The sequence below is a fragment of the Schistocerca americana genome, chromosome 3 (genome assembly GCF_021461395.2).
Source record: "Schistocerca americana isolate TAMUIC-IGC-003095 chromosome 3, iqSchAmer2.1, whole genome shotgun sequence".
Taxonomy (NCBI): domain Eukaryota; kingdom Metazoa; phylum Arthropoda; class Insecta; order Orthoptera; family Acrididae; genus Schistocerca; species Schistocerca americana.
The window spans coordinates 245,345,198-245,372,352 of NC_060121.1; the positions used below are offsets into that span (position 1 = coordinate 245,345,198).

The 27,155-nt window shown below is 45.4% G+C and overlaps 1 protein-coding gene and 1 pseudogene across 1 annotated transcript; both read right to left on the minus strand.

Moving 5' to 3' along the window:
- On the minus strand, positions 1 to 27,155 carry LOC124605998 (homeobox protein slou-like). Its single transcript, XM_047137961.1, has 3 exons — positions 27,092 to 27,155; positions 565 to 644; positions 1 to 459 (listed from the first exon to the last, which is right to left on the minus strand). Exons 1-3 carry the CDS (start codon positions 27,153 to 27,155, stop codon positions 1 to 3), a joined length of 603 nt encoding a protein of 200 aa, XP_046993917.1.
- On the minus strand, positions 6,012 to 6,129 carry LOC124607719 (annotated as a pseudogene).

Here is a 27,155-nt window from a genome sequence, read left to right on the forward strand (position 1 = left end):
TCATGAGGAGTGGCCCAGCGAGTGGTGGCCGGCCAGCGAGTGGAAGTAGGGGTGGCCGTACGGCTGGGACGGCGGCGGCGCGGCGGCGGCGGCGGCGGCGGCTGCGGCGCCGGCGCCCGGCAGCGAGTAGGGGTAGGGCGCGTACAGCAGGCCGCCGTGCTGGTGGTGCGAGTAGGGCGAGCCGCCGAAGGGCGGGCCGGCGACCGCGGGCCCCGCCGGCGGCACCGTCGGCGAGTTCACGTCCATGCCCGGGTTCTGCTTCTTCCACTTGGTGCGCCGGTTCTGGAACCAGATCTTCACCTGCGTCTCCGTCAGCGACAGGCTGAGCGCCAGGTTGAGGCGCTCGCACACCGACAGGTAGCGCGTCGTCTTGAACTTGTTCTCCAGCGCCACCAGCTGCTCGTACGTGAAGGCGGTGCGCGCGCGCCGCGGCTTGCCGCTGCCGCCCCCGCCTCCCGCGCCGCCCCCGCCGCCGCCCCCGCCGCCGCCCACGCCTCCGCCGGCGCCGCCCTTGCCGTCGCCGCCGCTGCCCGACTTCTTCTTCTTGCTGCTGCCGCCAGAGGCGCTCTTGTCGTCGGACGCGTCGCTGCAGAGGTCCTCCCGCACGCCGCAGGAGTCGTCCTCGTCCCCCGTCAGCTCCTTTCCTGGAACACGCGGAATAACCCCAACTTAAAATCGCAATTAACTTTTCACAGACGCTACTACACTCTCAAATTCTCTATCACTAGTCACACATCCTACCCCTTTTCATGAGTGTCTTACTAGGCATGCGCAAACAAATTCCCCATTTTTGTTGACAGGTGCTGCTGTCTCCGTGTTGAGGTCAGAAACTTTTCAGACTACCCTCGTATGTTAGATCAAAGCGTAAAACAATGTGAGAACTCTTGAAAGAAACTACTGCTTCAAGTTTTATTAAAGTGCATGTCATTTACGATGGCGTTCGAGTTTAGTTTCGTTCTGCACATCTGATGTCACAAAACACAGTTAGCCAATGAACAGAGAACGACGTTGCCAGAGCTCGACTGCACTGCAGAGCTCGGATAAGCGTCTTCAGTTTTAGAAACGTTCAGTCATAAATAAAGTAATTGAAGAAAAGCAATGTCTTGATAGCAGACTTTCTTTTATAGAAAGTTTGGAAAAAGCATTCTTTATACCAACTGCTTCAAAGTCTTATTACAGTCGCGAAAGACGGAATATTTCTCAATATTACATACGACACCTATCTGGTACTTAAATTAAATGAGATATTGTTATACAGTAAATTTTATATGAAATTTAGGTATCTTGTCCACATTTCAATCTCAACATTGTGGCAAGTAAAATTGACCATACGGAAAGTATACGCTATGGACTTTTACCTCTGCAAACTGTTCAAACTTTCGTGCAATGGCTTACTACATTTAATGCTGCACAATAACTGCGTTGAACATCGAAACAAAATTAAGTCATTTATGGGGGGGAGGTATCAGTCAAGAAGATGTGTAAATATCAAATTTTTGGGCCAAATAGATTTTGTGAAATCAAATAAGTGTGTCAAAGCAGTCGGAACACCATGTGTCAGCACAGGCGAGCAGTGCAGTGATGACAAAATCGCGCACAGCGCGGAATGCTGGGAGCACGTCTCTGTAGCAGCGAAAGAGTTAATGCGGCCGTGGTGGCATTACTTCATGAACTGCGCGCTCCCCCCTAAACTAAGTTTTACGAACTATACTGTACTATGGCGCTGCTTCTCTTGGCGCGTGCGTCGTTTGCAATTGGCAACGCAGCAATGCCCCGCGTCAAGGCGGGCGTGCGCGAGACGCCAAGATAAAATAATTGAACTATAGTCCTTATGAGATGCTCCGAAGTATATGTATTGACACACAAAGCAATTACAAAAAATGGTTCAAATGGCTCTGAGCACTATGGGACTCAACTGCTGTCATTAGTCCCCTAGAACTTAGAACTAGTTAAACCTAACTAACCTAAGGACATCACAAACATCCATGCCCGAGGCAGGATTCGAACCTGCGACCGTAGCGGTCTTGCGGTGCCAGACTGCAGCGCCTTTAACCGCACGGCCACTTCGGCCGGCCAAAGCAATTACAGACATGGGCTGCGAGTGAGCAGTGATATAAATCAAAGGTGAAAATTGAAAATTTGTGCCGGAGCGGGATTCGAATCCGGGTCTCCTGCTTACTAGGTAGATGCGATAACCACTCCGCCATCTAGACGCAGTGGTCAGCCTAGAACGCCTCCCGTCAGACTCAAATTCTCGACTTATCCACATACAACGAACGTAGTACCCCTTGCTCATTATTCTCATTACTCGAGGCATTTCGCCAATTCCCTTAAGAGTTGCGAACCTGGTGTGCATCCCCACTAAAGATGTCATTAGCCGTGCTCGTCTGAATTATATATGTGTGGTCTCTATTCCTTCGGACATGTGCCAGAATTCAGACACACACATATACAGGGTAGTCCATTGATCGTGACCAGGCCAAATATCTCACGAAATAAGCGTCAAACGAAACAACAACAATTAACGAAACTCGTCTAGCTTGAAGGGGGAAACCAGATGGCGCTATGTTTGGTCCTCTAAATGGCGCTGCCATAGGTCAAACAGATATCAACTGCCTTCTCTTAAGTAGGAACCCCCATTTTTTATTAAATACTCGTGTAGTACGTAAAGAAATATGAATGTTTTAGTTGGACCACTTTTTTCACTTTGTGATAGATGGCGCGGTAATAGTTACAAACGTATAAGTACGTGGTATCACGTAACATTCCGCCATTGCGGACGGTATTTGCTTCGTGATACATTACCCGTGTTAAAATGGATAGACATATAATAATAAAATTTGTGAGAGGCAGGGTTTCACAATACAAGTAATACAGAAAAAAACTAAAATTGTAATTATATCGGGAAGAACATATTTCAATTGTTGTGTGGCTGGCTGGCTGTCCGTCTATTAGGACCTTTCTTTCAGGAACTAATAGAGGCATCAAGTTGAAATTTATGTCAAAGGTCTACGGTCCCTTGGTAGCGTAGAGATGTTAATCTTCTAAGGCCACGAAATCAAAATTTTCGACCGTCTGTAAACATCCCTTTTTCTGTGGAACTGTTTGAAGTATCAAGTTGAAATTTGTATCACATACGGTCCCTTGGCGGCGTAAATAACTTAAGCTTTTTAGTCAATGCAGTCAAAAGATACGCCCAAATATGTCAAGAATGATACTCGCAAGCTCATTAATCAAAACGTTTCGATTAACTGTTTTTCAATCTTCGTTTCAGGCTAGCCTTCGCCTCTCATTCGCGTTCTCGCTTCCCGATCATGGGGTCCCGGTTTCTATTCCCGGCGGGGTCAGGGATTTTCACCTACCTCGAGATGACTGGGTATTTGTGTTGTCCTCATCATTTCATCATCATTCATGCAAGTGGCAAGATTGTACTGAAAAAAGATTGGGAATTTGTACGGGCGCTTAATAACCGCGTAGTTGAGCGCCCCACAATCCAAACATCATCATCATCATCATTCACCTCTCAACGATGTGAGGAGACGCCAGAAACTACATGTCTTTCACATTCCACGTCAAACTGTAGGTCCTCTTTACCCTATTGGATACTCGGGGTAGGTTAGGGATAGGTAAGTCGCCAAAGTGGCGTCCAATAAGGAGATTTGCACAAGACCACTGAGCCACACTCGTACTTGTGCCGTTTTTGATTTTGCTTTCTCCTCTATTATGTACGAATTTCAGTCATACAGTACTAACTGTTCACTCCAACAGAGTAAGTGTGTGATGTCGAAAGGTCAGAACCGCACGCAGATGTCCTAAGACTATACATCGCTCACCAATAAAACACTGGTATGAACCATCCGCACGCAAAACTGCGGGTCTTTTCACGACAGACATTTAAACGATCACTTATTGAAGGTCCAAGAGAGGAACTTTGGTGACGTGTAAACAAAGTATCTAAATAACAGGTCAAAGACACACGGGAGCCGGCCGTTGTGGCCGAGCGGTTCTAGGCGCTTCAGTCCGGAACCGCGCTGCTGCTACGGTCACAGGTTCGAATCCTGCCTCGGGTATGGATGTGTGTGATGTCCTTAGGTTAATTAGGTTTAAGTAGTTCCAAGTCTAGGGGACTGATGACCTCAGATGTTAAGTCCTATAGCGCTTAGAGCCATTTGAACCATTTGAACACACGGGAGACAATAAAAGGTTGCCAGACTCTTGATGTGTTCTTCTTTAGGTAATGTAAGCTCTACATGAGAAAATGGCTCTGAGCACTATGGGACTCAACTTCTGAGGTCATTAGTCCCCTAGAACTTAGAACTAGTTAAACCTAACTAACCTAAGGACATCACACACATCCATGCCCGAGGCAGGATTCGAACCTGCGACCGTAGCAGTCTTGCGGTTCCAGACTGCAGCGCCTAGAACCGCACGGCCACTTCGGCCGGCTCTACATGAGAAGAATCGTTGATTTTGCACGACTTCTGTGTGAAAACCGCAAGTAAAGTCATTTCAACATCAGACTTCGCTCTGTGCTACCAACATCTACACAGATACTCCGCAAGTCACCGTCCGGTGCGTGGCGATGGCTACACTGTACCACTACTAGTCATTTCCTTTGCTGTTCCACTCGCAAACAGAGCGAGGGAGAAACGATTGTCTGTATGCCTCCATATGAGCCCTAATTTCTCGAATCCTATCCTCGTGGTCCTTACGCGCAATATCTGTCGGAGGCAGCAGAATCGTTTGGCTGTCAGCTTCAAATGCCGGCTCCCTAAATTTTCTGAATAGTGTTTCTCAAGAGGAACGTCTCCTTCCGTCGAGGGATTCCCATTTGAATTCAGTCTGGAACGCTCCCCTGCTGTTGCTATCTGCTGCAGTACAAGCAGCACAATGAAACCAATTAGACATTGGTGGAAATAGTAAAAGATTACTACACCAACATAGTGTAGCTCGGACGCACAAAGTCAGTACAATGTCTGTGTCCCTGACAACACAGTCTTACGTACGGAAACTTTGCTACTACCGCCACGCGTTAAATTATAAATAGACGGGTGTCGTACGAAATGAAGACGTAATAGTAACAATAATTGAAAAACGAAGTGACTGGGAAATTATTGCGAGACGGCTTACTCGATAGAAGATATGTGTACACTATCTGACGAAAGGTATCCGGGTACTCATACGTAATGCGGAATTGACCACGAGATGACATCAGAGATGGACCCGCTAGTACAAAAGAACGGGGGCATTGGGGTTGTTGTGTCAAACTCGTTGCGAATTACCTGACAGATAGTAAAGTGATCGTACCACTCCAAGGCAGAGCGGGGTTGTCCCAAGGATCGGTTTCCTCACCCTTATCATCCAATATTTATGTCAACGATATGCCAACAGTCGCTGGAGTGCAAATAGCGAACTTTTGTGATGATACGGCCTACTTTACCATCGAAAGATACATCCAGGCCAATATCAGACAAATGCAAGAACCACTCGAAGCTGCAGTGGCATGGTGCAAGATTAACGAAGTACAGTTAAGCCCGGCTAAGATGACTGGCATTTACTTCAGCAAAAAAAAACCTGCAGATGCCTGTTAAATTGAGTCTGGATGGACAAGACATTTCATCGAGTACTAAAACGACATACTTATGGGTTACCCTGGACAAACAATTATTCCTCCATAAACATTTACAGGATCTTAGAAACAAAGCCACTGGAATAGCTAAGAAACTTTTCCCCTTTTTCAAAAGTTTGTACCTAAACACCACAGCCAAGTTACGACTGTATAAAGCTACTAAACTAAACTAAACTCCTCACGAACAGGCCATGAAGGCCCAACGGTACCGACCGGCCGCCGTGTCATCCTCAGCCCACAGCCGTCTCTGGATGGGGATATGGAGGGGCATATGGTCAGCACGCCGCTCTCCCGGCCGTATGTCAGTTTCCGAGACCGGAGCCCCTATTTCTCAATTAAGTAGCTCCTCAGTTTGCCTCACAAGGGTTGAGTGCACCTCGCTTGCCAACAGCGCTCGGCACAACGGATAGTCAACCATCCAAGTGCTAGGCCAGGCCGACAGCGCTTAACTTCGGTGATCCGACGGGAACCGGTGCTACCACTGCGGCAAGGCCGTTGGCTGTATAAAGCAACAGTCCTTTCTAAAATGCTGTACAGCAGTTCTGTTTGGTGTCTGGCTGGCCAAACACACATAAATCACCTCCAAGTAGTACAAAATATAATACTTCGATGGATAGTTGGTGTCAGCCGTTATACCAGAATAGTTGATCTATATAACGAACTCCATACGGACACAATAAATGGAGCGATCAGGAAGCGGTCGACGAAATTATGTAATAAAGTAGACAACTTGAGATGTTCAGTTGTCATATACGAACATAGGGTCGAACAGTGCCACTCCCATGGCACCGTTGTAAAGTACAACGATCACTAGTACAATGAAAATATAAACTACTACATTAGCTGGAGGTATATTACTGGCCAAAGCAAAGGCCCTGATAAGTTAACTCCACAAGTTTACCAAATAAATAAAGTGAACACATATTCCTACTTGACACCAAGAAATGTGGATCGCCGTTGGCCATGTCACGTATTGCGCGGCCCCTCCCGCCGGAGGTTCGAGTCCTCCCTAGTGCGTGTGTGTGTGTTGTTCTTAGCATAAGTTAGTTTAAGTAATGGGTAAGTCTAGGGACCGATGACTTCTGCAGTTTCGTCCCTTAGGAATACACACACATTTGAACATTTGATCGTCGTTGGGAAAAAAAAATACCGGATGTCACCCGAGCAACAAATCTAAGCCAACTGTCGTTAATTTGATTACGAAGTGGAAAGGCAAAAGAAGAATCGCAGCTGAAGCAAGATTAGGCCGACCTCATGTGCTGAAGGACAGGGACCGTCGGTAATTGTGGAGAGCTGTAAAGAATCGCATGAAGTTGTAATATCTCTGACTTTGCAGCCATCATATTCAGACACAAGAAGCTCTTTTTAGAGCAGTTGAGAAGACAGCAGTTGCAAGATGACGTAATGTGGTGTGAGGTACCGATGACAGATGGTTTGGTAGGTACGGGTAACGTGAGAAAGACCGCCTAAAGTGTGGTCCTCCTTCGCGATTGGGAGTTGCGCGCCAAAATGACACTCTTCTGCTGTTAATATTAGACAAACTAAACAGCATATTTACTTATATTTCATATTTGAAGCATCTCTCAATAGCGTACTATTATTCCATTATTTCACAAGTATTAACAACCAGCAGAAAAGTAAACAACTACGAAACTAAAAGGCAGACGAAGCACTTCGGTGATCCTCGGATGGCGCCTAACTTGGGTGGCGGGCGAAGTGGTTCGGATGTAAGATCAGAAAAAAATGGTTCAAATGGCTCTGAGCACTATGGGACTCAACTGCTGAGGTCATTAGTCCCCTAGAACTTAGAACTAGTTAAACCTAACTAACATAAGGACATCACAAACATCCATGCCCGAGGCAGGATTCGAACCTGCGACCGTAGCGGTCTTGCGGTTCCAGACTGCAGCGCCTTTAACCGCACGGCCACTTCGGCCGGCTGTAAGATCAGAGCTGGTTCGGCAGTGTCTGAGGACGGACATGTTGTCCGCCGCGGTATCAGTTAAGACTTAATTTGTAATGTCTAATTTGTGAATAGAGCTGCTACTGCGGTGTCGGGGGACAGACATGTTGCCTCCGAAATTAAATCATTTCTAAAATGACAGTTCCTCGCAAAGAGTTTCTTACAGAGTCAATATTACGGAATCACGACCTACGTGCTGTTTTCTGCGCAGGGGACAACAGCTGTAGAAGACTACAGGTTGGTGAACGTTTATTAGAACTTATGCATTCCACTCAGGGCAGCGGAAGCAAATAGGCGCCTCACGTGTACTGCAGTCTTAGTACAAATGAGATTAGTGACACGTCATCTGTGGTAATGTAGACGAGGTATGAAGAGGATAAATGTTTTTGGGGGAAGGGGTTAATAATACGCACGTATATATCACCCTCTTCTCCCTCTCTCTCTCTCTCTTTGGCTCAAATGGCTCTGAGCACTATGGGACTTAACATCTGTGGTCATCAGTCCCCTAGAACTTAGAACTACTTAAACCTAACTAACCTAAGGACATCACACACATCCATGCCCGAGGCAGGATTCGAACCTGCGACCGTAGCGGTCACGCGGTTCCAGACTGAAGCGCCTTTAACCGCACGGCCACACCGGCCGGCTCTCTCTCTCTTTCTCAGCTTGCCGTAAAGTAGAGGAAGAAGTCAGTAGCGAGTACCGAAATCCTACCAGCAGTACAGTTGGCATAGTGTTTACGCGTAGGGAGTTAGGAGGAAGGCGGTGCAACGATCGAGCAGTTATTCATTAGCCATATATTTCTGTTCTCAGTGCTAACCTATGATTGATGTAGTCTAAAGGCAGGTGCTACTGGACAGTGGATGATTTGAAACTAGTGAGCTGGAATGATGAACTCCTCTATACACTGTGTCAATCCGATGGAAGGATTTGGGTTTGGCGAAAGCCTGGATAACATTGCCTGCCTTGTGTATATTGCCAACAGTGAAGCACGAATATTGTGTTACAGTATGACGATGTTTGTTGTCTTTATGGTGTGGTCTCCTCATTGCGCTTAAGAAAACGCTAAATACGGAAGGATATAAACATGATATTTCAGCACTGTATAGTACGTACAAAAGAGGAACAGGAGGTTGTTCACAGTAACATTCCTGAAATGAACTGGGCTACCCAGAATCCCCAGTCGGGACTCCCGACTTGAAATTAGTGTAAAACCTTCGGGATGAGTCAGAGTAAAGAATCCGGTACCGACCCAAGCGTCCAACATTGCTACCTTCTCTGCTCTCACCTCTTGAGGAAGAATGGCTTACCATTCCCACACACACGTTCACACACCTCGCTGAAAGTGTCCCCATGAGACTTCAAACAGTCATAAAGGTGAAGGGTGGACACGCTCCATATTAACATCCACTAATGCACTGAAGCGCCAAAGAAACTAGTATAGGCATCGTGACGTATAATTTTATATACATAAAAATTTTCGGTGCCTACAGTGTCACGTCTTTCAGTGTCACACAAATTTTTAATTTTAGAGTGGCTCACTTAAGACTATTTCCATGGGTTCGCCCCTCAAATTTCTCCCTCATATCACAAAATTGTCGTCTGATGTACAAACTGAAAAAATTAATTCTTTTAAATCACAGTTTCGTATATAATTTATATTCAAAACCTTACACCTGTGTGACAGAACATATCCTACATCGAGAATACTTTAAACAAGTTTAATGCTTCCGGTAATTATTACTGTATTTGTATATCAAAATATGAACAGACTGAAATGAACAAACAGTACATGAGACTATGTTAATCAATTCAACTGTAAAAAGCTAAGGAGCATATTATTAGCAAAATGAGAAATATGCAAAAGTGAAATGCCAAAATGAGCACTTCTCAATCGGGAGTAAATCAAAACAATCAGAATGGCTGAAAGAGAGCACAATAACATGAGCCATAAACGAATAGGAGCTAAGCAACTAAGCAAATAAGAGAATAGGCAAAAATGAGATGCCAACAAAACGAGATCTGGCCGAACTCCGTCGGCACTTATATACGGTTGCGCTCGTGGCGACACCTCGCGGCCCGTACGCAACACGCGCGCCTGCGACCGCAATGCACTCTGCGCTCGCGCGGCGTCTAGCGGCCCGTACGTAAGTTGTGCGATTGCTGTCGCAGGTCGACCCTTAATCTATGATGTTACTGTTGTGGGTTGGCAGGAGAGCCAACACCGGGATACAAGAGGAAGCCGAAAGGCACGCGTTTTAGCTCACGCAGGGTGGCGTGAGGTCTGGAACAGGACAAGGAAATGTGTGTGTTGTCCTTAGCGTAAGTTGAAGTTACATTAAGTAGTGTGTAAGCCTTAGGACCGATGGCCTCAGCAGTTTGGTCCCATAGCAACTTACCCAAGGATTTCTACCAGCCCTCTCCCTTTTAGCTGCTTGATCCTGTGCTGCCTTCACAATTTCATCTCTCAAAGCTGCCCATTCTTCTTCCACTACATTCCTCTCCCTTGCTCGTGTCAATCGTTCCTTAATCCTCCCTCTGACACTGTCAAAAACCTCTGGTTCTTTCAGTTTGATCAGGTCCCATCTCTTTCATTTCCTACCTTTTATCAATTTCTTCAATTTTAATCTACAGTTCATAACTAATAAATCTGATTACCATTATACGCTGAAGCGCAAAAGAAACTGGTATAGGCATGCGTATTGAAATATAGAGATACGTAAACAGACACCCCAATACGACGCTGCAGTTGACAACGCCTGTATAACACACAGTGTGTCTGGCGCAGTTGTTAGATCGGTTACTGCTGCTACAATGGCAACTTATGAAGATTTAAGTGAGTTTGAACGTGGTGTTATAGTCGGCTCACGAGCGATGGAACAAAGCATCTTCGAGGCACCAAATGGTTCAAATGGCTCTGAGCACTATGGGACTCAACTGCTGAGGTCATTAGTCCCCTAGAACTTAGAACTAGTTAAACCTAACTAACCTAAGGACATCACAAACAACCATGCCCGAGGCAGGATTCGAACCTGCGACCGTAGCGGTCTCGCGGTTCCAGACTGCAGCGCCTTTAACCGCACGGCCACTTCGGCCGGCTTCGAGGCCCCAATGAAGTGCGATTTTCCCGTAAGACCATTTCACGTGTGTATCGTGAATATCAGGAAACCGGCAAAGCATCAAATCTCCGACATCGCTGCAGCCGGAAAGAGACCGTGCAAGAACGGGACCAACGACGACGGAAGAGAATTGTTCAGCGTGACAGAAGTGCAACCCTTCCGCAAACTGCTGCAGATTTCAAAGCTGGGACATCAACAAGTGTTAGTGTCCGAACCATTAATCGAAACATCATCGATATGGGCTTTCGGAACCGAAGGCCCACACGTATACTGTTGACGACTACACAATACAAAGCCGGCCGCGGTGGTCTCGCGGTTCTAGGCGCGCAGTCCGGAACCGCGCGGCTGCTACGGTCGCAGGTTCGAATCCTGCCTCAGGCATGGATGTGTGTGATGTCCCAGGTTTAAGTAGTTCTAAGTTCTAGGGGACTGATGACCACAGCTGTTAAGTCCCATAGTGCTCAGAGCCATTTTTGAGCCACAGTACAAAGCTTTACGCCTCACCTGGGCCCGTCAACACCGACATTGGACTGTTGATGATTGGAAGCATGTTGCCTGGTCGGACGAGTCTCGTTTCAAATTGTATGGAGCGGATGGACGTATACGGGTATGGAGACAACCTCATGAATCCACGGACGCTGCGTATCAGCAGGGGACTGTTCAAGCTGGTGGAGGCTCTCTAATGGCGTGGGGTGTGTGCAGTTGGACCCCTGATACGTCTAGATACGACTCTGACAGGTGACACGTGCGCCAGCATTCTGTCTGATCACGTGCATCCATTCATGTCCATTGTGCATTCCGACGGACTTGGTCAATTGCAGCAGGACGATACGGCACCCTGCACGTCCAGAATTGCTATAGAGTAGCTCCAGGAACAGTCTTCTGAGTTTAAACACTCATGGAACACTCTTCTGAGTTCAAACACTCCACCAAACTCCCCAGACATGAACATTATTGAACACAGCTGGGCCGCGCGGGATTAGCCTAGCGGTCTGAGGCGCTGCAGTCATGGACTGCGCTGCTGATCCCGGCGGAGGTTCGAGTCCTCCCACGGGCATGAGTGTGTGTGTGTTAGTCCTTTGGATAATTTAGGTTAAGTAGTGTGTAAGCTTAGGGACTGATGACCTTAGCAGTTAAGTCCCGTAAGGTTTCACACACATTCGAGCATTCGAACACAGCTAGGATGCCTTCAACGTGCTGTTCAGAAGAGATCCTCGCCCCCTCGTACTCTTATGAATTTTGGACGTCCCAGCAGGATTCACTGTATCAATTCCCTGCAGCGCTGCTTCAGACATTAGTCGAGTCCATGCCACGCCGTGTTGCGGCACTTCAGGATGTTTGCGGGGGCCCTACACAATATTAAGGAGCTGCACTAGGTTCTTTGCCTCTTCAGTATAGATGTTCGGATACTTTTGATCTGATATTGATTAAAATCGCGTTGGAAAAAGCTGAAGAGTGAAAGTAAATGTAGGCCGGATCAAGATTTAGAACATATAAAACAAATTTTGGAGGCTGTTGCGCTTAACAGATATTCAGAGACAAAAGATTAAGCGCAAGTCAGAAATAAATCGAGAAGGGCATCAAACAAGCTAAAGGGCAGCAGGTGTTTTCTACGAAAAAATCCTAAATACTAAATATTAGAAAATATGAAGTCATTGCGATCAAGAAATTAAAAAAGTTCCGCAAGAGCACATCTAAAGAAAGCTAAACTTTTCACTGAAATCCACAAAAGTTTTCTCTGACGGTTGGGTGCTTATGTTTGTCGAGTGCCATCAAAGCTGTGATAATAGCCCCGTGTCCTGAGGCACTGGTTGAGGTACTGTTGACTAGACTTTCGTTCCGATTAGTCAAGCAATTAGGCATCGACTTTTGAGTCAAACGGAGGACACGAAAAAAAACTTAACGCCGAATTCATAGTCCGGCATCCCTCGGAAGCGTCCGCTCGAAGAAGCGAATGATCTGGCAGTCTTTTCGCCGTCCTCCCTCCTTGCATTTAACCATATAAGACTCTCTCCTTGTTCATAATCTTCCTAAATGAGCTCAAGTAATTAAACTGGGCTGCTAATTAGAGTTGCAAGACTGGGGCGGCGCGGGCGGAGGCAGGGATTGTTTTAAAGACCAACTAAGTGTTTAGTTAAATTCAGCGTTTACAAGAAGCGCCGCGGGCCACGGCGGAGCAAAAAGGGTTGAGGAGCGGGCGTAGGGCGGAAGACAGGGGCTGAGGTATAGGCGGGAGACGGCGATGATGTAAATTGCGGAGTTCCGCCGAAACATTGGTTTCAAGTTGTTGTTCTTAAGTGGAGAGCGGGAACAATCTAGAACCTTATCCGCCGTCTCCTCCGCTCCGCCACATTCCACACAAAAAGTAGCAGTAGCAGTTAATTACTTGTCGGAAAACCTCAAGAGGACTAATTAGGGCTTAATGAACGCAAATTTGAAAGACTAAGCAGAGCGAGGAGAAGACACAGAAGGGAAGAGAGCGAGAGGGAGGGAGGGGAGGGAGAAAGGTGGGGGGGAAGGGGGTGGGGAGACGAAGGTTCGGGGCGCTGCGACGGTGCTGCTGCGGTGGCGGTTTCTTAATGAGGGCGCCAGAAGCGTCGGTAGCTATGGCGGCGTGATTAGGCCTTCGCATTACGCACACGCTGCCGCCCACGGCCGACCAGGGCGTTTACCGCAGCCCGGCCGGAGGGATTCCGGGCACATGTTCAGACCGGGAACTGGACGATTGGCAGCGTTCTGGTGTAGAAGTTGATTCGGAAGGTAGCGCACACATTGAAGGAGCTAATAAGTCGAAATACGAGGGCCGTTCATTAAGTAACGTACCCCTTCTTTTTCTCGATCAATTTCAATTGAAAATATGCGGAATTTATTGTGGGGCATCGTGACATATTGCCGACTGAGCCCTTATAGTTTCATGAAGTTCCGACAGGTGGAAGCGCTATACGTTGTCTGCAAAATGGCGTCTGTAGCGGATGGACGTTCCGAGAGGAGAGCTATCATTCAGTTTCTTTTGGCGGATAACCGGAGCACCACGGATATCCATAGATGCTTGCAGAATGCCTACGGAAACCTGGCAGTGAACAAAAGCACGGAGAGTCGTTGGGGGAGGCGTCTATCCATCATCGAAACAAGATTGCGCAAGCCTGGCCGATCTCCCGCGTGCATGCTGGCTGCAGACAGTTGTGACTGTTGCAATGTTTGAACGTGCGGACACTCTCATTCGAGGCTCTTTTGGACGGTGGATTCAAAAAACGGTGGATGAGTACGCAGCAAAATATACACTCATGGTCGTAAATTATGGAAAATGCTGATACATTATGAAACAACGCTATGGTCGGCGGTTTGCGGGTTTATACCACCTCGGGGTACGACCATGCGGTGCATTTGACCTGCGATCGTCGCACTGTGGCGCTGGCAGCAGTCCACATACGCAGAGGTGTGTTGGTGCATGTCAGAGTACGGTGCAGCGAGTAAGTGTACAGACGTTTTCAGACGTGCTAATGGCGACTGTGTGTTGAAAATTGCTCAAAAAACACATACTGATGACGTTATGAGGGGTAGAATGCTAGGGCGACTGGAGGCTGGCCAAACACAGCAGGTCGTAGCACGGGCCCTCCGCGTGCCACAAAGTGTGAGCTCAAGATTATGGCAACGATTCCAGCTGACAGGAAACGTGTCCAGGCGCTGCAGTACTGGACGTCCACTGTGTACAACACCACAAGAAGACCGATATCTCACCATCAGTGCCCACAGATGGCTACGGAGTACTGCAGGTAGCCTCGCTCGGGACCTTAGTAAGGCCACTGGAACAGTTGTCTCCAGACACACAGTCTACAGACGACTGAACAGACGTGGTTTAGTCGCCCGGATACCTGCAAGATGCATTCCACTGACCTCTGGTCACAGGAGAGCCTGGTGTCAAGAACACATTACATGGTCATTGGAACAGTGGTCCCAGGCTGTTTCCACGGACGAGTCCAGGTATTGTCTGAATAGTGATTCTCGCCGGGTTTTCATCTGGCGTGAACCAGGAACCAGATACCAACCCCTTAATGTCCTTGAAAGGGAACTGTATGGAGGTCGTGATTTGATGGTGTGGGGTGGGATTATGGCTGGTGCACGTACACACCTGCATGTCTTTGACAGAGGAACTGTAACAGGTCAGGTGTATCGGAACGTCATTTTGCACCAGTATGTCCTCCTTTTCAGGGATGCAGTGGGTCCCACCTTCCTCCTGATGGATGATAAAGCACGGCCCTACCGAGTTACCATTGTGGAGGAGTACCTTGAAACAGAAGATATTAGGCGAATGGAGTGGCCTGCCTGTTCTCCAGACCTAAACCCCATCGAGCACGTCTGGTATGCTCTCGGTCGACATATCGCTGCACGTCTTCAAACCCCTACGACACTTCAGGAGCTCCGGCAGGCACTGGTGCAAGAATGGGAGGCTATACCCCAGCAGCTGCTCGACCACCTGATCCAGAGTATGCCAACCCGTTGTGCGGTCTGTGTAAGGGTGCATGGTGATCATATCCCTTATTGATGTCGGGGTACAGGCGCAGGAAACAGTGGCGTTTTGTAGCACATGTGTTCCGGGACGGTTTTCTCAACTTATCACCAATACCGTGGACTTACAGATCTGTGTCGTGTGTGTTCCCTATGTGCCTATGCTGTTAGCGCCAGTTTTGTGCAGTGCCACGTTGTGTGTCACCACATTCTGCAATTATCCTTAATTTGTGAGCATGAGTGTATTAAACGACTCCGCTGCAGAAAACCATCATTTGAGGAAACTATATGCTTAGAAAGTAACAACTTTGTTACTGTGCTATACTGGAAGAAAGCCTGGGAAGATACTGTAACTGCGGATCTCAAGAAATTCTAATGTAATCCTGTAAACCCGACTGGCTTTGATCTTCCAAGAAACACCCAAGTAATTCAAAGCCCAAGGCAAACGTGAGGACTCGTTGTATAAATGGAAACCAGATCTCCGAAGTGCTACAGTGAAGGAGAAAGGCAGACAATCCAGCGTGTAGTGCAGACATATTCATTAACAAGGAGAATACGCGTACTCGTCGTCACCAATTTCGTGTTTGTATAGCGAGGAGCCGTCTTTTTGTTGTATGATAAGAGAAGGGATGTGGTAAAAGCTGGCAAGTAGCCTACTTTTCTCGAATAGCACCAAGGGCGAACCTAGCTTTATGTGACCTTACGGACGGACAGTCTTTGCGATGAAGTTGAAATGAAATGATTATGTCCCTGGGCGAGGAAAACCTCCGATCCGACCTGGAATCGAACCCGGTACCCTACAATACAGAAGCAGTAACACTAACAGGCGCCCCCTCCCCCCCTCTCCCCCTCCCCCCCTCCCCCCCTCCCCCCTCCCCCACCCCTCCCCCCGCTCCCACCCCACCCGCTCTAGACCTATTCCACTTCAGACGTTGGCTCCTAACACCCACACTACTCCCAAACTATATCTAACCTACAAACAAACAAAAATGGCTCTGAGCACTATGGGACTCAACTGCTGAGGTCATTAGTCCCCTAGAACTTAGAACTAGTTAAAACTAACGAACCTAAGGACATCACAAACATCCATGCCCGAGGCAGGATTCGAACCTGCGACCGTAGCTGTCTTGCGGTTCCAGACTGCAGCGCCTTAAACCGCACGGCCACTTCGGCCGGCTTAACCTACAAACAAAAACTATCTCTAATGCCACCGCCACTTTCATCCTTAAAGTTAACTAGAACAGATTTTTGCCACCATTTTAGGCTGCAACCACAAACAAAAACGAAACACGCATAGACCACGGGCTGCAGTCGGCAAAAAACACTGCGTGAGAGAACTGAAATTTAATGCGGGACATGGCGTGAGCTATGGAGATCAGGAACGTCACGCCGCCACTACTTCTCCTTCCCCTTGCCGGGCAAATATTGGCGGGAAAAACTTCATCCACCATTAGGCTTCGAACCGACTACTTGCGAGTCGAACTCCATGCAAAGGTTCGCATCAGCGACTTTACATTTGTCGTACGTTCCACGTTGATTTCTGTGGTTATTTCACCCTGTGTCGCTTGTCTGTTAATAACGACAACTCTATGCAAATGCGGCTACGCTCGCTTGTACTGTGACAGCGTTGTCCGTGGTGAGAGGCAATGCCTGAAAGCTGGTATTCTCGGCACGCTCTTGACACTGTGGATCTCGGAACATTGAATTCCCTAACGGTTTCCGAAACTGAATGTCCCATGCGACTGGCTCCAACTACCAATCCGCGTTCAAAGTCTCTTAATTCCCGTCTTTCGGCCATAACCACGTCGGAAACCCTTCCACATGAATTACCTGAGTACAGATGACAGCTCCTCCAATGCACTTCCTTTTTATACCCTTCTTAAGCTGTACTGCTGCCACCTGTATGTGTGCATATCGCTTTCCCATGACTTGCGTCACCTCGCTATACACTGAAGTTAAAAATATTTTCGATTCTTAATTGTGTCTTTCTGATTAAGGATTTGGAAGGTGACATAGCAGAAGAAAGATGATAAATTATAATCTTCTCGTTGTTTTCTCCTATTTCATTATACTTCAGTATATGAAGGGGAGTAAAAAGGTAATAAACCGAAGTTCTCCTTTTTGTTTTATTTTTAATTATTTGTTTACTTAACCTGATCTGATGAGGCTCATCAGACCGTCTCTTACATCGGACCATGGTATCACACGTACAGTAATTTTTTTACGCATCATAGTTTCCTAAGAAACAGTTTTTTCTTTTTTTTTTTTTCTTCTTTATTGATTTTCAATTCCCCCCGAAGGGGGCGGGCTGGCAGCAGCTTACTATGCTCCTCTACAGCCTACAGACTTTTGTTTAAAAAAGGAAGAAGAAAGAAACAAGAAAAAGCAGGCGATAAAATGGTGATTTAAAGTGTAAAATGGCGTAAAAATGCGTAAAGTTAAAACAGAAAGCAAAAGGGGTTGGCGATGTTGATAAAATACACAGGAATCAGACAAGTAACATAGTAGACACACAATTAAAAATCATGGCGATAGTCTGGTTTCTGTTCGCAAGTGAAAAAAAAAAAAAAAAAAAAAAAAAAAAAAAAAAAAAAAAAGAGGGAGAAAGCACACCCAGCGACAGTATGATGGCTGTTCGCTAGACGTCCCAAAAGACACAACACAGAGCACGCACTGGAAAAACACACTGTAAAACACTGCACGAAAAAGGCGGCACAAAGATGGCACTCCCGATCCAAGGCAGATGGGGGGGGGGAGTAGGGGGAAAACAAGGAGGGAGGAGAGGAAAAAACGAAAAGGGGGGGAACCAAGGAGGGGGAGGACTAATATAGGGGGAGAAGGGCAGACGCGAGACAGAATGAGAGGAGGCAGAGGAGGGAAATGTAAAAGGACTTGGGGGAGAGAAGTGGGCAAAGAGAGGGGAGGTGGGGAAGAAAGAGGAGGGAAGGGGGGAGAGGGAGCCCGGGAAAAGGACAGAGGAAAGGAGGGGGAGTGTTATTTTTTAGGAAATAACTCTTTTAGTATGACAAATAGAATCAAAATGATTTGAGTGTCTGAAGTGGCAATGTAAGGATGATTGATTTTAAAAACAGTGAAATATAGTTTTTTTTTATCTTCTTCCATTTGGTTAGACTTGTAACTACTTCATATGGAGATGCTGATATTTGTCTGTTGGAGTAAATAATACTTAAATAGTTCAGCATGGTGTGGGTAACTGTAAAAGGTGTACAACATTGCTTCCGCCTTTTGCCGATAGGTAGCGACAACGGTAAGTAGCGGTCAGAAGAAACAGATCGCAGACGTCAGGCAGTTAGCTTCGACCTCGGTCAACACAACCTCATTCAAACATTAGTCGATTTGTGTCTGCATCATAAAGTTGTTATTAACTGAAAATTACGAGCCCAGTTCTCGTCATTTGTGGGAGGTGTTACTGTTTTGTTTCAGTATGAAGAAAACAGCGGCTGAGTCTCATCGAACGCTCTCAAGTACGTATGGTAATGGCGCTATTAGTGAAAGAACGTGTCACGAGTGGTTTCAACGCTTCAAGAACGGTGATTTTAACGTCGTAGACGGGCGAAGTGGTAGAAGAGAGAATGTTTTCGAAGATGCAGAATTTGAGACATTGCTGAGTGAAGACTCGCGTCAGACTCAAGGAGAATTGGCTTGATTAGTGCGAGTGACACAGCAAGCCATTTCAAAACGTCTCAAGGCTATCGGCATGACTCAGAAAGAAGGAACTTGGGTCCCGCGTGAGCTGAAACGAAGAGACGTTTGTGAACAGTTGCTTCAGAGGCAAAAACGGAAGGGATTTCTGCATCGCATTGTGACCGGGGACGAAAAATGGGTTCCTTACGATAACCCTAAACGCAAAAAATCATGGGGATATCCCAGCCATGCTTACACGTCGACGGCCAAACCGAATTTTCACGGCTCCAAGATCAAGCTCTGCATTTGGTGGGACCAGCCCGGCGTCGTGTACTATGAGTTGTTAAAACCAAGTGAAACATTCACAGGTTCTGGTTATAGAACGCAATTAATGCGTTTGAGCAGAGCATTAAAAGACAAACGGTGGCAATATCGCGAGAGGCACGATAAAGTGATTTTGCAGCATGACAACGCTCGACCCCACATTGCAAAAGAGGTCAAAACGTGCTTCGAAACATTAAAATAGGTAGTCCTACACCACCCGACGTATTCTCCAGACATTGCTCCCTCTGGCTATTACCTGTTTAGGTCAATGGCGCATGGCCTGGCTGACCACAAATTGTGATCTCATGAAGAAGTCACAAATTGGATCGATTCGTGGATCGCTTCAAAAGATGAACAATTTTATCGACGCGGGATTCGTACACTGCCCGAAAGATGGGAGAAAGTAGTGGCCAGCGATGGAAAATACTTTGAATGATACATGTGTAACCAATTTGTTTCATTAAAGCCTCAAATGTTGGGAAAAATGGCGGAAGCAAAGCTGTACACCTTTTACTAAAATCGATTCATTGATTGATTTGGGGGAGGGGACCAAACAGCGAAGTCATCGGTCCCATCAGATTAGGAAATTATGGGTAAGGAAGTTGGCCGTGCCCTAACAAAGGAACCATCCCGACATTTGACTGAAGCGATTTGGGGAAATCACGGAAAACCTAAATCAGGATGGCCGGACGCGAGTTTGAACCATCGTCCTCCTGAATTCGAGTCCAGTGTTCTGATCTGCGGATGTTGTACTGCCTCAGCTACTGAAACGTGTTAGTATTCGGAAGTGAATCATTAATAACAATGATTTCGTGTGGTTCAGTGGCCTTGTACAAGTCTTTCAGTTGGACGCGACTTCGGCGACACGCGCCTCCACAATCTACCCCATTAGCCCGTGTCCTACGTGAGCGACAGAAGCGACCGACAGCGAGCGACTTCTGGATACGTGACACTCCAGCGACAAGCAGCAGCTTTGGGCGAAAAGCTCGTGTCTCGTGCGTACGAGCGACCATGTCGCGCTATAACATGGCTGCTTAGAGCCAACCAGCTGTTTCTATAAAACTGAAGAATATTGTAGCTGGAGAGTAAGGCTAGAAAATTATGTTTACTTAAGAAAATAAAGCCAAAAGAAATGCTGTGCATGCAATTTATAAAGGGAGGAATCGCAATGCAAGAATTTCATAAATATCGTCAACTACGAAGACCACCACACTTCGAGTACACGTGAAGAGGATCATTCGACTATCTTATCAGTAAATTAAATAGGAATGTCTGTTACATGATCAAGAGCTTTTATCAGCCAATAAATGCGGAAGACTGACTAACTACGAGACTAACTACCTAAATACATAGATTGATAATACGAAATTATAGGTAGTTGTGGTGTAGAGGTAGCGTTACAGTACGTAATTGCGTGCTTCAGAAAGGTCCTGGGTTCCTTCTATAGTTTAACTGACTCAGTTACAATACTGTATACTAAGTTTTATGTATACTGAATGAAATTTTACAGATATTTGATGTTGCGAACGTAATTCATCAACAGTCAGTGTTAAGGCCAAGCGTTTCAATTAATCTAAACAGTCTGTAAAAGTATAGCACACGAAATTTTTGGAAAGAAAGTCGAACGTTTTGTGTAATGATTTGTCTAAAAGCATGAAATAAAAAATATTAGGGAAACGTTTGGTGCATCTCATTTCCTGTTTGCGATTTCGAGCATCATTCAAAGGCATGTAGAACGTTTCTCTGATATACTTATTTCTTTTACACAAATAATTTCATAAAATATTTGACTGATTTCTTTCATTTTTCATTCTCAAGTTTTATTCAGAAAGCATGATCTTACTGACTCCTCGTTTGCCTTCCTAACATACTTCATTCGAAGGAAGCCTTTTTGACATTTAAATACCCCACCAATGTATCTTTTTATGTGCAAAACAGCTAGGCCTTGAACAGATGAAAGTTTTGACACTTCATTTACATATCTTAGCAGCAGCTTTCCGTGAAATATTTCATTTTTTCCCAACTCATTAATTAAGTTTTCGTTAATTGCCCTGATTACTTTCAAGCTGTTAAATATTTTCACGCAAAACTAGGCCTCATGCTAGTCACTGTGATACCCCGTTTACCTGTTTCTCTCCCTTTGTTTGGCTATGAAAATTCGTACAAAATTTCGTGGTATAATTTATAGGGAGTCTTGTTTTCGCTCTGCTCACGCGTTTACAAAAACGTATCGAGTGTTAAAATAGTCCTTTCTGCGTGATGTCATTTCCAAAAATCGTGAGACCGATGACCACGCTGTCTGGTCTCCTTCCCCAAACCAACCAACCAACCAACCAAAAATCGTCGTTTCGATATCTCAAACCGTTCATGTGATACGACGATTTTTACGATCACTTGATTCCCAAAGTGCAGGAAAGGTTCGGACGCGCCGCGAGCGACCGTCCGTGGATATAACAACCAATAACTCAAGAATGAAGAGAGATATCATTCCGATCTCAACTTTAAATACAATTTAGATGTATTGGTTACATTTCATACGCAGTAATGTATGGCCTTAAATGAACTATACGCAAAGTCTACGCAATGTGATTTTACCTCTGCAAATTCTTAAAAATTTCGTGCAGCCATGTACCCAATTTCGTGCAGCACGGTAACTATGACGAATAACAAAACTATATTCAGACCTTTATCGTTTAAAGACATCAAGCTATAAGATTTAGAAGAATCAAATTTTTTCACCGAATAGTATTCTTAAAATCGGATGACAAGTATTTCATAGCTGCCGTCGCGTGTGCTCCACTGCTTTGCCGAGAAGACACGTGGCTGTCGCTGTATGTCGCGCGTGCTTCAGCGATAACGTTCAAACACGTTTGAATTCAAACGTCGCCAGTTGCAGCGGGAGACAGCCAGCGACACAGATGTCGCTCACGTAGGGCAGTTCCATAACTATACTTACGATTGTGTTTTGTCGCCTGAAGTTGTCGCGCGCTGTCGGTCGCTTCTGTCGATTACATAGGACACAACCTTGGTCCTACAGGGGAAGGAAGACCTATAGTTCAACATGGAATCCGAATCACGTGTCGTTGCTGACGAATCTTCACATCATTGAGAGGTGGAGGCTAGTTTAAAGGCGGACTTTTAAATGTCCGGTGTTCCAACGTGATTCGATGCCGCGACCTCTTGGTTTCCGGGCACTTACTTTATCACTTTTCTTTCTTTTCAACCATTAGGTCAAAAGTCTTATCCTCTACCGACGGTTTTTTTAAAGGGCCTTCTCTCCAAAAAATTTCGCATAATGTGACTGGATGTCTTTCCTTGCTTCTTTAAAATCATATTTTTTCTTCTGGTGCAATAAAGGAAATTTTTTTGCTTCTGGCACACTGATTTCCTTTTCATTTTAGCTTAATTTGTAACGATTTTATTCTTTTTTTGTATTCTCATTCAAGTAGTTTTAAATGAAAATCAGTTATTTAAGTACCCATTGTAATGAACCTTGCCTTTTCGGAATTCCCGCAAGTTAAACCGAAATGTCCGATACCGTATAAATTTTAGCAATATTTCGGTTAATTTGTTTATGTAAATTATATTTTTTCTCATCTGTAGATATTTCTGAACATATCTGATTGCCAGTAAGCCATTATTCTGATAATGTATGAGGTCCGTTCAAAAAATACCGGAACATTCGTAATTTCGCGCCAGTGGTGGGCTGGAGCGAAATGTGGTTGGCATCCCTGCACACGGCAGTTTTTAATGTGTAAATGCCAGTAGTGTCATTGTTGTATGTCTGTTAGTCATTTTTCAGTGCTGTATTGAGTAGAACGTTGTGTCGCGCAGTTTGCGAATTTCGAGATGGCAGTGTTACAGGAGCAACGTGTGTACGTCAAATTCTGCGTGAAGCTCGAGAAAACCTTTACAGAGACACACCAAATGATGCAGGAAGCGTACGGTGATGAGTGATTAAGCCGTACTCGGGGTTGCGAATGGTTCACGTGGTTTAAAAATGACCAGACAGATGTTACAGATGACTTTCGTTCAGGACGCCCTTCGACGTCAACCGACGACGCTCATGTCACAAACGTCAACGAAATTGTGCGTGCCAATCGAAGACTGACTGTCCGAGAGATTGCAGACGAATGTAACATTTAAGGTGGATCACGTCATGAAATCCTGACACAGCATCTTGGAATGCATCGTGTTGCCGCCAAGTTCGTTCCACGCCTCATGAGTCGTGCATGACTATTGCACAAGAAACGAAATCACTTTGCTGCTTGCTGCCTCATTCTCCGTACACTCCAGACCTGGCCCCAGTGGACGGACGTTTTTTATTTCCAAAGTTGAAAACCCCGTTGAAAAGAAGAAGATTTGCAACGATAGACGAGATAAAAGAGAAATCGCAGACGGCGATTCGCGCGATCCAGCGCACCAAGACTGCTTTCGGAAGTGGATACGGCGTTGGGAGCAGGGTATCAATTGTGGAGCAGAGCATTTCGAAGGATATGATACACAATAACTAAAAGGTAAGCATAGAAAAAGTTTGTGGACGAAGTTCCGTGATTTTTTGAACAGACCTCGTATTGTAATTATTCATATCAATCCATTTCGTAGTATCGATCTTGTACCATGAAAATTAATAATTACAATTGTCGACTTAAGTGTTCTAAAAGCCTGTTTACGGTATATATAATACTGTTAGACTTCAATTTTCGTGTAAACAAGTCTTCATTTATAACTTTTCTAATTTTACTATCGATAATGAAATGGATTTTATAAAATAACCAGAGACTCCTTTTTTAATATGGTCAAAATTTGCAACCTTTGTTATTAACCATTGGGGCTATAAATCTTCATCTAAATAATTATTTTCGGAAAACAATATATAAATAAAATCTGAAAAAAACTTTAATTAAGACAGTCATATTAATACCAATTTGGATTATATCCAGTTCCAGAAGGTACTGGAAGCTGGACTCGTAATGTATGATGTAGTTTTCAGACCAAGTGCGTCAAATAGCGTCACACAGTCAGATTGGGTTAAGATAGTGTCAGGGTGGTTTTAGAAGCTGTTGAGTCTGTTCAACTACCTTCCTTGCCTAGCTCAAGAAAGTTGCACAATAGATAAAGAGACAAAGAGACACTGGCAGTCTGTCGAAAAGACTTGAACTATTATAGGAAGATAGGAACAGTAACACTATATACTATATAAAGAAAAGTGTCCGCTTGTTTATTTTATACAAACGTACCGTTTTTTTCACGTTTTGCACACTTTAGCTTGAAGGCAAGAGGAAGATCACTACCTGCATAAGATTTCGCAATCTGACTTGAAAAATTTATGTATGTGATATATAAAGAGGAAAGGTTATTAGCAAAAATTTCTAAAAGTACTTGACCGATTTACTTCAAATTTCTACATTTGAATGAAACAATAAAGAAAATTAATGAAAAATTAAATGCCTAACAGATTTATCGTGGTAATCCGACTGTAATTTCTGTCGCGGGAATAAATTACTGTGGCAATACCCGTCTTGGAGATAGTACCATCAGATCTCACTAGACCGCGGGCCGAGCGAAAGCTGGAGAATTTGAGAGAAACATGATTGAGAATTCTTATTTATTGATTAGTTGCCTTTGTTACATACGAAATATACCTTAGAAGATATTTTAGTCCTGTTTCACAGTTATTCTTATTATTAAAATCCACAATGCCGTACAAACGCTAAGCCAGGTCGTGGATATAGTACCAACAATAATCACTAGATCGTGGGCCGATCAAAAGATCGAACACAAACCGAGATTTCCCGAACTGGGATGTAAACTGTCGAGCAGTTTGAGTCGTGCTCACAAACCTACATGAAACAGTGAAAACCGAACTGAGACAATAGAATACGAATTCTCCAAAACCGCAATGAGATACTCGCCGCAAAATATAACAATAGATGGCGCAGGTAATCATCTTTTTATTCGGGGTAAATTTAAAGTATATGGAACATTTGCTTGAAGAAATGAATTAAAAATGCTAATAGAAAATCATATAGTTCCTATCGAAGTTTAACGGAAACAACGAAGTTCTGTTTATCGAAGATAGATAACAAAGCACAACAGCGCACGCTAGCTGTTGTTGGGGAAAAGTAAGTTTCGCAGTTTGCGGTAACGTTGACCATACTCTGAGCGACTCACTATTTACTTGTTCTGGCACGCAATTTGAGTTCCCCATTTGATAATAATTTGTGATAATTTCTCATAAACGCTGAATTCGTACTGCCCAGATAAGAATAAATGGTTCAAATGGCTCTGAGCACTATGCGACTTAACTTCTGAGGTCATCAGTCGCCTAGAACTTAGAACTAATTAAACCTAACTAATCTAAGGACATCACACACATCCATGCCCGAGGCAGAATTCGAACCTGCGACCGTAGCCGTCACGCGGTTCCAGATTGAAGCGCCTTTGCCGGCCGAAGTGGCCGTGCGGTTAAAGGCGCTGCAGTCTGGAACCGCAAGACCGCTACGGTCGCAGGTTCGAATCCTGCCTCGGGCATGGATGTTTGTGATGTCCTTAGGTTAGTTAGGTTTAACTAGTTCTAAGTTCTAGGGGACTAATGACCGCAGCAGTTGAGTCCCATAGTGCTCAGAGCCATTTTTTTGAAGCGCCTTTAACCGCACGGCCACAATGGCCGGCAGATAAGAATAACTTGTTACGTTGTCTCCATACAGTCCTCCATATAGTGTGGTGCTTCCCCACAGTGTCAGCGTTATTTTGAGTGAATTCATGATTCAGTCCAGATTTTCAGAAAACTATGCTCTTTGATAACCTCATATTTATTGTGTCTAATTAGAGCAAATAAACAATTTGTTATGCTCAGATTTGATTTAAATTACAAAGTGTTTTAAATTCTCCTAAGCGACACAGTAATAATAAGAGTAGCCTGTTGCACACCTAAGCTTGTAGTTCTCACAGTGACACTGTTATCGTTGTGCACCATAAGCAAGCTCAGCGAACATTCTCTTATTATTGTTTAAGGTAACGAGCATCGCACCCGCTCGTCTTGTCGCTTAAAAGCCTGTTTATTGACTGTGGAGAACTGTGTCTATTGCCTCTAGGATTATAAGTTTGCTGTGTGTTGTTTCATGACTATTTCGCTAAAGTCCCTGCAGTATTCAGACGTAATAAGCAAGAACATTTTATAGCAACGTTACACCATAACGCAGGTCCAGGATCACTGTCCAAGCAAACAGCTAACACTTTCAATTGCTAGGGAAGTTATGGATGCACCGATGAGGTTTTCATTACTAAACGGTCCTGGACCCGTCATATGACTGAGTGCTTATTAATTCCTGTGTCGACTCTTTGCTTGTTTACGGTTCAAAATGGTTCAAATGGCTCTGAGCACTATGGGACCTCTCATTCCCCTAGAACTCAGAACTACTTAAACCTAACTAACTTATGGACATCACACACATCCATGCCCAAGGCAGGATTCGAACCTGCGACCGTAGCGGTCGCGCGGTTCCAGACTGAAGCCCCTAGAACCGCTCGGCCACAACGGCCGGCTTTGTTTACAGCCTTGTGCAGCCACCACATCGCACATATCGGCACATGACAGTCCTGGGTAGGATCGTAACCCGTGCTGTTACAATAGTAAGCGTTCTTGCTGCTCATGGGCCACGTTCCTTCCCACGAGGATTCTGCGATTCACGTCACGTTGTGACGTCACAAAACTCGACCAGCCCCACGTTTACTTTCACGTCCCCTGCCAGAACGGCTTTACCACGGAACCCTCAATCCAGTCACAAATTTAGCCACGTGTCGCTCGACAGAGAATGACGAAAATCGTTTTGGACGGGGCACAACAGAGCCCTCTGTCTTCACTGAAGTGCAGCAGGAACGCTCCCCCCCCCCCACCCCCACCCCGGTCGTCGTCGGCCACTTTGCGCGTCGGTTGTGGGCGGGCGGTGTCGGCGGCGGTCGCCAT

Bases quoted from the DNA above. Each gene is read 5' to 3' on its own strand.
- LOC124605998 (XM_047137961.1), bottom strand. From the start codon at position 27,155: ATGGCGACCGCCGCCGACACCGCCCGCCCACAACCGACGCGCAAAGTG. The intron at 645-27,091 runs GTGGGGGTGGGG...CGCGTGTTCCAG, and splicing joins AGTGGCCGACGACGACCGGG to GAAAGGAGCTGACGGGGGAC. The intron at 460-564 runs GCCTCTGGCGGC...GGCGGGGGCGGC, and splicing joins ACGCGTCCGACGACAAGAGC to GCGGGAGGCGGGGGCGGCAG.